Source organism: Lagopus leucura, unplaced genomic scaffold (assembly GCF_019238085.1).
Source record: "Lagopus leucura isolate 7727_CA_CO unplaced genomic scaffold, USGS_WTPT01 Super-Scaffold_73, whole genome shotgun sequence".
NCBI lineage: Eukaryota > Metazoa > Chordata > Aves > Galliformes > Phasianidae > Lagopus > Lagopus leucura.
The window spans coordinates 53,742,366-53,755,292 of NW_024962252.1; the positions used below are offsets into that span (position 1 = coordinate 53,742,366).

At 38.6% G+C, this 12,927-nt stretch overlaps 1 protein-coding gene across 3 annotated transcripts in view; it reads left to right on the forward strand.

Moving 5' to 3' along the window:
• CNKSR3 (CNKSR family member 3) overlaps positions 1-12,927 on the forward strand; it is a 63,817-nt gene that overhangs the window by 39,947 nt on the left and 10,943 nt on the right. For all 3 annotated transcript variants that reach the window (XM_042880137.1, XM_042880145.1, XM_042880154.1), the window contains 5 exons: positions 137-339; positions 1,703-1,790; positions 4,745-4,786; positions 6,718-6,837; positions 8,577-8,636. In XM_042880137.1, the coding sequence (XP_042736071.1) occupies positions 137-339; positions 1,703-1,790; positions 4,745-4,786; positions 6,718-6,837; positions 8,577-8,636 (513 nt within the window). The remainder of the gene's footprint in view (positions 1-136; positions 340-1,702; positions 1,791-4,744; positions 4,787-6,717; positions 6,838-8,576; positions 8,637-12,927) is intronic.

Sequence of the window (12,927 nt, forward strand, 5' to 3'; positions counted from 1 at the left end):
TTTCATTTAACCTGCGTTTTTGTCTCTTCCACTTCGAAATAAAAAGGCATATCCTTTGACCTTTGAATCCAGATGAGTTTGCATGTGTGGAATAAGAAATAGGGAAATTCATCAAACTTCATAATATTTCTTCCAGAACTATGGCCTTGAAACAGACAACATGAAGAACTTGGTTCTCAAGCTGCGTGCATCATCCAACAATCTACAAAATTACATCTGTACCCGTAGAAAAAGCTCAAATTATGATGGGAATACTTCACGCAAGCCCCCCAATGAATTCCTTACTTCTGTGGTAGAGCTTATTGGTGCTGCTAAGGCCCTGCTTGCGTGGTTGGACAGGTAAGAATAAAAAAGAATAAAATCCTTGTATTTTCATTTACTGTTGTAACTTCTTTCTCCTTGCAGTGGAAATTCTACTAGGTCTAAAGATGTTCTTGATCTTACCATTCTTTTTTGCTTTGTCGAAAGGCTTCTGAATGAATTTAATCACCTAAGACATCTTTCTTGTGCTTCCATTTTTGTCAAAACCAACAAACCGGTAATATTGCTTCTAACCTGGTAGTTAGAAAAGTGAGAGTCGTCTTATTGAGGAGAAACAACCTATTTTCAGAAGGACTAGTTTCTCATATGTATGACCTCCTCATTTTGTCTTCCCACCTTATACATCAGCTGTCATTGGCAAGTCCCTAAGAAGAACAGAAAAGAGAGAATCTGCTGAAATTGTGACCTTAGCTCTGAGATCTGAAAAAGCGAACAGCAGGGGAGACTTTCCCTCTATTTCTTACTTTTTTTTTCTGGCAAGAGCCAGAGTTGTTTTGCGACAGCTGCATCAGAAGCAAACAGGCAACAGAGCTGATAGCATACTAGCTGTAGTGCTGAGCAAGATGTGGAGATGTGAATTCTTAATCACCTTACCATCTTTCTTGAGAAGGAAGGTTAGGAGGAGAGCTACATGAGTACTGTCAGCAAGAAGAGCTTTTATCCTTGAATATTTCTGCAGTCATGTTAACAGGTTGTGCCTCTCACCTAATCTTCCCGTTTCACCATTTTGCTTGAATCGTGTCCTAAATTTCTTCTGCAACTCTCTATCAGCAAGTGATTGGCATGTCCATTTTCAAAACAGTTGGGATTACTCCTGAGTCCTTTAAATTCTCTGGAGGGTCTGAGGTGAGTGCCTTCATATAAGTCTTTCATGAAGTTCAGCCTTACTGAACTTGTCTGTATGGAAGCCATTTTTCTTTTCTCTTAAAGTAAGTCATTACACAAGATAAACTTTGCATATTATTTTTCATTGAATGAAAATAATACATTTCATAGAACTTTCTGTCCACTCTTTTTTTAATTTTAATTTTTTCTTCTGTCTGAATTCAGTAATCAAAGACTGGAAGGTAGAAGACTACTCCCTGACCAAACCAAAGGCTGTGATTTTTTAATTTTTTTTTTTTTTTTATCAGCAGTGTTAGTATGATTTAACTTGAGTTTGTATTTTCAAACTGGTGTTTGGAAAGTGGACTGAATTTTGCTGTCTGAAATTGCTCACCACTGTGCTAGCCATACCCCAATTTTGGTGCAGGGATGAAATGAAAGTAGAGTCAAGAATAGTTATGTTGTGAAACTGCCCTTACACTTGTGTAGTTCATGCTGTGGTAGAATAGGAGAAGTCTGGTCTCTGCAATCTAAGAGGAATTTTCTCTTGTTACAGGGCCCCATTTACAGGTATTGCTGACTTTTCATCAATGAAAAACAGAATCATTCAGCTCTGCTTGGATCTTACTACTACTGTTCAGAAGGTCAGCTGATTTCTTTTCCTCCCTGCTTTCCAAAAGGGGAGGTGGGTGTTTGGGGGAGTAATGTGTGCTGTATACTGACTGCTAATTGGAATGCAGATGCGAGTTTACTTCAAAGCTTGAACAATTCCTTGAAGGCCAGTTTCAGTTGTCCGTTTTTCTGAGATGGTTTGTTTTTGTTCATTTAATTTCCACTTTTGGAATTGCTGGCTGCGTTGTAAATGACTGTCATTTAAAGACTACACATATTTTCTTCAGCTTCAGTGGGAAGAGTGTTAGATTTTAAAATAGTTGGTCTGCATCTGAAGATTATCAAGTTCCAAATAATATATCGAAAATACATGGTGTTTGTGTGTATATACACTAAAATACATAATAAAGTATGTATTACTTCATTGTAATACATACAGTGAATACTTCATACTTCATACATCAATTACTTCATTGATTGTTATGCCTACATATGCAGACTTCTTAGGTTTTTTCCCGTATATAGTATTTCAACCTATTCCTGTCAGATGGGAAATGCTCCATATAACAGAAGGAGTTGCCACCTTTATGATAAAAATTCCACTAGTCAGACTTCTGTGACAGTAGTGGGAGATTATAGTGTTTTGTTTCAAAACTTTCTAGTTGTCAGTGTCATGAGTACTTATATTGGTAATAGCTAAAAGGACACTTAGAAACTGTGGGAGTCTTGGCAAATTGCATCGTTTAGTTTTCTGAGTAATATTGCCTGTCTTCTGAAGCAGTGGCATACTGTCAGCAGAGTTTAACTCTAGAAGTTGAACGCTACATGCACTCTTCAGCTCCTGTAGAATTTGCTCATAGCTGTTTAGTCCATTACTATATATTGTATGTACTCTGTAGAGTCATGTCCTGTGAAACAGGTGATTCCCTCTGTTTCTGAGGAGATGATCATGAAATGTCTTGGATTGGAAATGTCATCCAAGCCCATTCAGTTCCAGCCCCCTACCATGCGCATTGCCATCCACTAGATCAGGCTGCCTAGGGCCCCATCCAACCCGGTCTAAAATGCCTCCAGGGATGGAGCACACACGATTTCTATGGGCAGCCTGTGCCAGCGCCTCACCACCCTCTTGAGTGAAAAATTTTCCCCTAGCATCTAATATAAATCTTCGATGTTTTAGTTTAAAACCATTCTTCCTGCTCTTACTGCTATTAGGCAATCTGAAAAGTCAGTCCCCCTTCTGATTATGAACTGCTTTTAAGTACTGATGCCAAAGTAAAGCAAGGTCTTGTGAGATATCAGGCTATGATGACACCCATTTCTATCAGCTGGTTAGTTGTAAAAGAATATTATCTCAGCATAGTAACTTCAAAAGCACACCAGGCTCACCTACTGCTGAACGCCTTTCTTGATTGGGCACTGTGCGTGCAGTTTCAGCAAGTTAGTGATTTACAGATACAGATTTGCAGATTGTGTAGTAGAATAGTAAGCACTTCTAGCAGCAGATGGTGTTCACCCAAGAGTGCTACAGGAACTGAGATATGAGATTGCTGGACTGTATTAATAAAACTGTTAAAAATGGTATCTAATCTGTCAATTAAATCAGCCTTTGATGGCAGTGAAATGGAAGTTGGCAAATACAACTCTACCCTTTAATAAGTAGAGCACTTCTCTGCCAATTTAGCAGGAGCTGTAATAAAGACTGGAATTGCTGTGTATGAGGGGAAAAAAAACACAAATGGAGAAAGAAGAAATCTTACTTTGTATTGGAATATTGCAAATGTATTAGTATGACCTGAATGAACTCACCGGCATGTGGAGGAAAGAGAATGAGATTAAAAAACAAAAAAAAAAAAAACAACACTCAAACAACTTGATGTACATTTTAAAATGTATGAAGAATATGTCTGCAGTGATCATCAGAACAGTGTTAAGAATTGCTTTGAAAACAAAAGAGAACTGAACTATTTTATATATCTCTATTGTGTCCATATCTAGAGGCTTATATGCTTTTTTTTGAACTTCTGTCTTAAAAAGCTCAAAACAGAACATGGGCGAAACAGGAGGGTTGAAAATGATCAGAAGTAAGGAATAGCTTCAGGTCACAGCTCCTCAGTGCATCTTTTGGGTGTTGTGTGATAGCTATGCAGATTGAGATGTCAATGGCAAATATCTTGAAATTTAAGTTTGAAATCTTGTTTCAATATTTACTTGCTCTCTTAAGTCTTTAATCTGAGAATATAATACTGTTCTCTAGTTCAGCCATTCTTGCAGAAAACCTTTTGTCCAAAGAGGTTGTGGATGCCCCATCCCTGCAGGCATTCAGGGCCAGGCCAGATACGGCTCTGGGCAGCCTGGTCTGGTGCTTGGTGACCCTGCACATAGCAGGGGGGTTGAAACTATATGATTATTGTGGTCTTTTTCAATCCAGGCTGTTCTATGATTCCCTTCTATGAAAACAAGGAAGACTTATGTAGTCTTTTACATGCAGTAGTTTCAGTTCAAAGACTTTTGTCCCTAGGCTTTGTAAATAATGCTTTATGTGCAGTCCTGATGAATGTTATCAGTAGCATATTTTTGAAAACAGTTTTTCTTGCCTTTTTTAACAATCTACTCTATAACTGTTTGTTATCCAGAAAGGGTAAATGGCTGAATCAGCATTCAGCAGTGCAGTGCAAGTTTGTGTGTCTTCTGGAAGTCCAGTTTTATTGTGCAGAGTTCTGTTTTCTGTTGAATTTCTGTTGCTGTAATTGAATCCTGTGTTCTTGGTTTTAAGGGTTTATTATTGCTTTATACCAGGGCCAGAAAATAGTTGTTTAACACTACATTTGAGCCCTACTGGGTGAAACTAATCTGATTAATCCCTGCAGCATGAATGACTTTACTTCAATTCAAGGTTAAGGTGTCAGTTTTGCAGAATCTTTAGAGATGATGTATTCATGTACTTATTGGTTAACATAGAGTATTGTTCTTGTTTCCTTTTTAGGACTGCACTGTGGCTGACATGGAAGATAAAGTTCAGACTGTAGTAAGTACTAATTTCTACTGAAAACTCAGCTACTTGCTTTCATGTTTATTTTGGTGGCTTCTACTCCAATTGTACTGACAACAGCCTTCCAATCCCAGCACATCATGCAAGTAAAATGTTATCGGCTGTTTTAGTAATGCTCTTTACTGTAGAGAAAATCAGTGAGATTTTTGACTAGACTGGTAGCGTGTGTAATGGTGCAAAGTCAGGTCTTCCTGGAAGCTCATTGCACAAACATTCTTCATGAGAATTTAGGCCTCATATTTTAAAGGAAGGGGTAATACTGTAGAATCATTATAGGCTAAATAAACTAATTATGACTGTAATAGGCATCATGAGATATTTTATGCCTTAATAACTAGATGCTATGCCTTATTAAGCTTCTCCATGTAAAAAAAAACAAAAACAAAAACAAGAAAACCTGCCCTGATGCAGAACTGAGTTTTTGTGTCTAGCTGTACTTGAGCTTGAAAGATCAGTTTTCAGAATGAATTGAAGCAGCCTTATGACCAAATGAGGAGTGCAATGGAATGCTTTTTATATTTTGTAACGGTTAATCATCGCTTCCTGCTTTTGACATGAACCAGGCTGTTCACTTTGATAAGGCCTTCCGCTAGTTCATACATGCTTAGGAATTTAGTAGCAAAATAACTAAAAATAATTTTTTCTGTAAATAATGAGACCACATAAAAGGGAGTTTTTTGCTTCTCTCTTTTTCCGTTTATGCACGCCCATCATGGAGTGGGTATTGTTGCTTGAAATTCCCTTGTTCTAGCAGTTCCTCGTATTCACACTTAAGCATTGTTTTGATTTATTTTATTGCTGCTCTATAAATCTGTTGTAAAACAAAAGAAGAAACATTGGAGCTATTGTTTTTAGGGACTATTGTAATTCAAAAGATGTGCAGGACTGCCTCCTTCTCCCTTAATTACTTATGTCTGCTTTGACTGAAAAATTCAAAACTTTGTGTGAGGTGGTTCACTTTATTGGTGTTCCTGAATGGTGTATAAATAAGTACCATGCTGTGTCCTAAATCTTCCTTCTATGTTACGCTCTTGTAGCATATTTTGAGTTGCAGCATTGCTTTAGCTAACATCAAGACCTAAAACATACTGTGGGGCATTAGGGAAATTTGCTGGTGTAGGGAGTGTTCAGATTTTCTATGATAGCTCTCATGATTAATTAGCCATTCTGTTACTTAACAGTTAGAACAGCTTTGTCTTTTATACCTTTGACTTTACTGACACAGGCAGAAGGTCAGAATATGCCTTTAGTTATAAGTTGGCTTTGGAACAGTTGTGTTTTGGTCAAAAGGAAATATGAGCCTTGTCTGCATAAGCATTCCAGAAGAGGTCAGCTCAGAGGCACAGTGGAGAGAAGTAATGCTGAAACACTGGAATGCTGGATGTCCTACCTTATACTCTAAACCTTTCCGTAGATAAGTTAGTGGCCGGCTTCTCATTTAAAAAAAAAAAAAAAAAATAGAAATTAATGATGCATTGATGAATTTAATCTCATAAAAGAAATAAAATATGATATCAAAAATAGTCAATTGTTTCCACAGAAATAATGTTTCAAGATGTTTCATTATTTTAACGGACTACTCTTTGATAAAAATGAGTATCAAACTTTTTTTTTGCTGTGTTTTATATGTTTGTTTATTTTCTTTTTATACAGACGGTGTACTGGCATCTGTTAGTTGTGATGAGGTGACACTAATGAAAGTAAATCATCTATACTAGGTTACCATAGGGAGATAAACATGCTGCAGATTACAAATGTACAAATGAGTCTTTTGTTTCAGTGATTCTTGAGTATGCTTTGTTATTGGACCAACATTTAGAACTAATTTACTTTCTGTTTTGAAAACTGAAAGAAGCAGCAGCCAGGAAAGAATTGTAATAACTGCTTGTTGTATGTTCTCATTACAGTCCAAGACTTTAAATGGAATTTGTGATAAAGCCATCCGATCAACTACAGATCCATTGATGAGCCAGTGTGCGTGTCTGGAGGAGGTTCACTTAACCAACATTAGACCTGGGGAAGGCCTGGTAAGAACCAACCTTTACATCCTTAATGTTTCATAGTTACTCTTGTGAGGCATCACATACCCATGTAGAGTAGTTTACTTCAAAACTGCTAGTTTTCTACAGAAAACAGAAAGAGGCGGGAGCAGGAACTTTGGAGATTGTCAAGCTGTGTGTTAGAGTGGCGGATGGGGATATATGTACAAGTTAATAGTTTCCAAATTTTGGATGGTAAAGTGCTGCATTAATGTCTCAATGAGAACTTTGGGTAATTTACAGATGCTCAGCAAATTGATCATTTTACTTCTGGAAATCATATTAACCAGATGTTTTGTTCGTTGGCAGATGGAGGCAAAAGGGGGATGGGAAGGGTTTAGGTAGGGTGAAGGTGATGAAAAATGGTGTTTGTGTTTCTGAAATACATATTCTGTGTGTATTCTTTAGTCTTGCTAAAAAATATGAGAATTTCTGAGACTTGCTGTTAAGAAGAATAAGGGAAATCCTTTTAACAGTTCAGTGACCGTGTGACATTACTGACTGTAGTTCATTCGGTGAATTCCACTTAGCTAAGTGCCAATTATGAGAAACTGCATTTGAAATTTTATTGGATTTTCTGACTGGGAAATACTTGGATTAGAATGTTTTGGAGGAAATTTAAATGCCTAAATGCATCTGTGTTCTCATGCTCTTCCTTGAGAAGACAGAAGAGATGAGCACTGTTAAAGGAAGCCTTACACTCTAATGATGATACATAGTTTAATGTAGACCGCTGGATTTGATTGAATCGGTCATGAATTTGTGAAACTTTGAGGAGCTGTTTTTTATTGCATAAGCTACAATGAAGCTTAAACTAAGCAAGAAAGGAGGAGGTGGGTGCACAGAACTGGCTGCCAACAGGTAAACAGAAAAGGGAATCAACTAGAGGGGATGGGAAAAAAAAAAAAACACTAGTGTGTTTTCTTATACTTCTAAACAAGTGTAGTAACTTCAGGCAGATAAGCTGCACATGACTCCTGAACTGCAGTTATGTAGCTAAATGTGAGTACTTCGAGCAACAGCCACTCGTAGGAATTATTGAAGTGATGTAGTTTTGTTCATAAGTGGTAAAATCAATGTAGTGGTCACTTCCTGTGGGGAAATCTGTGTAGCTATTAGTTAATAGCTTGTTGATGACTTCTATTTCATATGGTCAACACCAATTTCATCTGTGTTTATTCTTGCCTTTACACTTAAACAAAAATAACCGCAAATACTAGTACCAGGCCTTTTATTGCTTTTATTTTATCAGCATTGTGGTTACAAGACAGCTTGTGTTTTCACTTGCTGAGAGAAGTTGTAGAAGAGCACATATAATATTTGTAGCGTAAATGTGGGAGAGAACTGTAAGGAGAACTAGTGGCCATTTGGTAAACTTGCAATTCTCTAATGCAGACAGGGCAGTAAGGAAGCAATTTAGTTCAAGACTGAAGACTGAAAATACAGCAAAACTGGTAGAGTTTGGTGTTACCAACCAAGCGCTATTTGTAAATTGCATCTCCTTATGTTAGTTTTTCTAAGTAAATACCAATATTGCAATTAATTACAGCAGAAGTGACCTGTGATGAAATTGAGAATGATGTGATATTAGCGATACTGGATTGCACAGTTTTCATGGGATAACGTGTGAATTTGAGTCTGTTGCTGCCAACAGTTATTAAATGAGATATGTTACACAAGGTTTTTTTAATCTTTAAATTTGTTTTTCATTTTCTGTTTTCATTTAGGGTATGTACATCAAATCAACTTACGATGGATTACATGTAATTACTGGCACTACAGAAAATGTAAGTGAAGTAAATGTAGATTAATGTAGATCAGGCTATTGGAATGTAACTTTGATTTTTATTTTTTTTCCATGTCCTTTTCCTGCTTTTCCTGTAACTTTCATGATATTACTACTTTATATGCAGTGTGGTGCATCATTTATTTATCAAGAACTTGTAAATATTTTTATCTGTGTGTTTCACTGTTAGCCTAATTAAACCAGTTCCTGCAAGTAAGTGAGGTACTTCAAACAGTTGGCATCAGTACAGTTACTTAAATAAGCTACTATTCTGAGAGCTTTTGGTCTCCTAACAAAAATGTGGAGGTATGTATTTGTTCTCGGCTGGCAAAAGAAATCTGTCTTAGTGAGAACACTTAGGTGATTCTGTCTTAAATTCAGTAATGAATAATGAAATTAATGAAAGGTCCAATGTCTAAATTACTGTGCAGAGTAAGAAATGAAATATTTAAGAGCGATCTGCTGGAAGGAAATGATCAAGCATGATAGACAACAGTGGTTGTTTTTGCTGCAGGTGGCTGCTGGTTTTATTCTCGCACTGTGCTCTCTGTAGCTGAAACTGTAGTTTTTAGGAAGTCATTGCAGTGAACCTTTCATGAGCATCTGCAACTTGCACTGATGCTGCAGTGTTCTCATTGCTGCTTCTCTGAAGAGCAGATACTGAAGGAAAGCTGGAAAGTTGAGAAGCTTGGCTTTTTTTTTTTTTTTTTCCAAAAAGGAAAGAACCAGTTGTTCCAGCTGTACCTTGCCAAGTCCAGGGGGCTGGGAGGAACGGGTGGAAATATGTGCTTACTGTTCAGAGTGAAAACTGAAAGCTTTTATAGCTGCCAGCTTGTAATACTATTGGCCTGGCCTAACTGTGTAAAGGATCTGAAATACTCTGAATACTCTGAATACAAAGTCTACTTTGACAGCAATTTTAACATTTAATAAGTGTGAAAGAATGTGATGATTGATGTTGGGCTCCTTATGCATGCATAGATAATTTTCTAGAGGCTGTGACTGAAGCTGTATTATTTCTATAGCTGTTTCTATAGCTTGGAGTGTTGATCTAAACTTTTGCTTTATGAACAGTCATTCTTCCTTTGGGGAAGCTCTTTCCTTTGTTACAAAAAACTTAGAAGCAATTGAGAGAACTGCACCCAACTGGTGCCTTTCTGGTGGCATGGTATCATTTAGGTAAGGCTGGGTCTTAGCTAAATTTTCTTGTTAGGTTCAGGATGATATTTTAGCAGCTATCCCCAAAACTTACTGATTGGAATGCTGTGGCATTGCATGGCCAAAATGACAGTACTGTACGTTAAAACAACTGGGGAAGTCCATGCATTTGCTACAAGTAAGCCAAGATGATACCTGAGTCATGTCACCCTACTTGTGACTTCTTGCCTCATGTTGGCCTAGTTCTAAACTCTTTATTTTGTACTCCAGTCTCACAGTGTGATGGTGGTACTGACTGCTGTCTAGTGTTTGTCTGAGTATCCTGCTCTCCCACAGCTAGGGTGTCAGTTGTCCAAAGGACAGCTTGACATGAGTTTTGTTTTACACAACTCAACAGTTGATCAGAATTTTTCATGGTCTCGGTTGAATCATCGTATATGTGGCCTTCCACAGAGGCATTTCCTTTCAGAGGAAGCAAGAAGACAATGAAAAAAATAGTGTTACTCTTGATAACTGTAGGTTCCTGTAAATTCCATCATGTCATCTTCTCCCATTACATAGTTTATTGCTACAGTTCCTTTTAATGAAAAAAAAAAAATCACTTCAGCTCTGAAGTTGTAACAAGGAGAGAGTCCTTTACCCAGCTGCTTCACTGTTGCATCATGAAGGAGAGCTGGTGTGCCACCAACTTGTTATGCCTTGAGTAGGGGAAATGGGAATCGGCTGCAGAAGCCCTGCAGGGTGCCAGGCTGGCATACCTGTGCACTTGAGTGTTGCCAAGGCTATTCATAATTGCTGTGTAATGGAAACAGATTGGTTTTAGTAACTGCAGCAATAGGTGGTGCATGGCACCAGCCCTAGATAAATCTGAGTAAATATTGACACATTCATCTGTTCCTTGCTAATCAGTACCCAGGACTTGCTTTTTGTTCCAAGAAAAAGATATTTTAAGGTGTTTTTCAAATATCTGTTTAAACACACTTGGATGTATATAGGCATATATTTTATCTGTCGGTCTTAATGATACAGGCAGATAATTTAACATTGAAGTTGATAGCTCTTAAATTAGGGAAAAGCAAAGAGAAGTGGAACAATCGTCTTTTGTGTATTGGAGAGTTCCTAGTCCTCTGGCTTGTATATTCAAAATGTTAATGTATTGTTATGTTTTGAAATAATATAAATTTGAAAACTGCATTTACGATTAATCCTATGTTAGAACAGAAGTAATCTCTTGTAATTCTCTCACAATCATAGAATGGTTTGAGTTGAAAGGGACCTTTAAGATCATTTAGATCCAGTCCCCCTGCTATAAACTGAGATTTCTTCCACTAGACCAGGTTTCTTAAAGCCCATCGTCAGAGTATTTGGGGAACCTCTTTGATTGCTGATGCCCTGCTGTGTTGTCCTTCTAACAGATATCGGAGTGTTTGAAGTCCCTCATAAGGACCATATTTTGTGACCGTGAAGCTGCTCCTTTCTGTCTCATCCACTTGACCTTTCTGGCCGGGTGGTCTGTAGCAGGCTCCCCTATGATGGCTCCTCCCTATGCCTTCCCTTTAGCCCTAATCCATATGCTCTCTGTCAGGTCCTCATCCATCCCCAGGTGGAGCTCCATATGCTTCAACTAGTCATTGACGTAGACCAGAACACTCCTCCTCCTTCTCCCTTGCTTATCTTAGGGAATTTTTACCTGTCTATTGCTACTTTCCACTCATGGGAGCCATCCCATGTGTCTAAGTGATGTCAGTGACATCAAAGCCCTGTAGGTACATCCATGTCTGCAAATCTTCTTGCTTGTTCTCCATGTGTTAGTGCACGGGTGTTTGAGTTTGGCTCCCAAACTCAAGGTTTGGGAGGTTGATTAACCAATTATTCCCTTATTCTGCAGATGCTGTTTTCCTGACCTGTGATCCAACTCCAGGCTCAGAGCATCCATTAGTGTCATCAGCCTTGAAGGGGGATGGAATGAGGATCCTCTCACCCCAGCCTCCCCAGCAACTCTAGTTAAAAGCCCTCCTGACTAAACTGGGGAGCTTGTTGCCAAAGATGCTCCTCCCCTTCTCTGAAAGATAAACCTCATCTGGTTGGATGAGGTTTACCAGATTTGTCAAAGCCAGTTCCAAGACATAAGAAGCCGAAGCCCTGTTCGTGGCACTGCTCCCTGGAGCACTTATTTTCTTAATTCTATCAGTCCTTTCCCTCTCCATCTCTTTAACTATGAGGATTGGTGAGAAAGCTACTTCTGTTCCCAAGTTCTTCACAGCTTCTGCCAGCTCCTTGTAATCCCTCTTCATATTCTCAGCTGTGTCACTGGTGCTTATGTGAAACAGCAGCAGTGGGTAGTAGTAAGTGGGACATACAGGGTCTAGCAACCTCTGTCACATCCTTGATGTGGGCCCTTGGCAAGCAGCAGACCCCTCTAGATAGTGGATCAGGACCACAAATGGGTGTCTCCGTGCCCCCAAGGAGAGAATTACCCACCACTATCACTTATTGCATTTCCTTAGTTGCAGTGGTTGTTATGCAGTGGAAAGCTCATCTGGCTACCTTCCTCAGACCTTACCTGTTACAGGTTCGTTTTTCTCCTCAGTCTGCAGAACTGCTTTGTGATTCAGACTTTGAGGCAGGCTTCTTTCTCCTGCTACTCTTTCTTGTGGCGATTAGCCGTTTCTCATCACTGTTGGCTTGCCTTCTAACTGTGCTGATGGTGGGAATTCAGGGCTTTTGGCCCCGGGCTGTGGATTCAGTATAAATTGCATATTTACTCCAGCTGTCTATCTCCATTTCCGCCACTCTGATAGTACACAGTCTTTTGACTGTCTCCTGCAGCTCAGATAATGCTGTCTGGAACTGCAGTACAAACTGGAGACAAAAAGGACAGTGAAGACAGTTCTAGGAATGAAGTACAGTTTGAGTGGCACGTAGTCTTTGCTTTCTCCCTTACCCTCTAAGTACCCTTAGTATTAAAAAAACAAAAATAAAAAAATCCCAAGATGAATTAATTTAGAATTCTTAAGTCATCAATGCATGTAATGTGATTTGTGGAAATTTTCAGTGATGTTCTGCATCACGTATACAACCTTTAACTTAGTCTTGTGGGAATTGTTATGAGAGACAAGAGAGCCTGCTGAAGC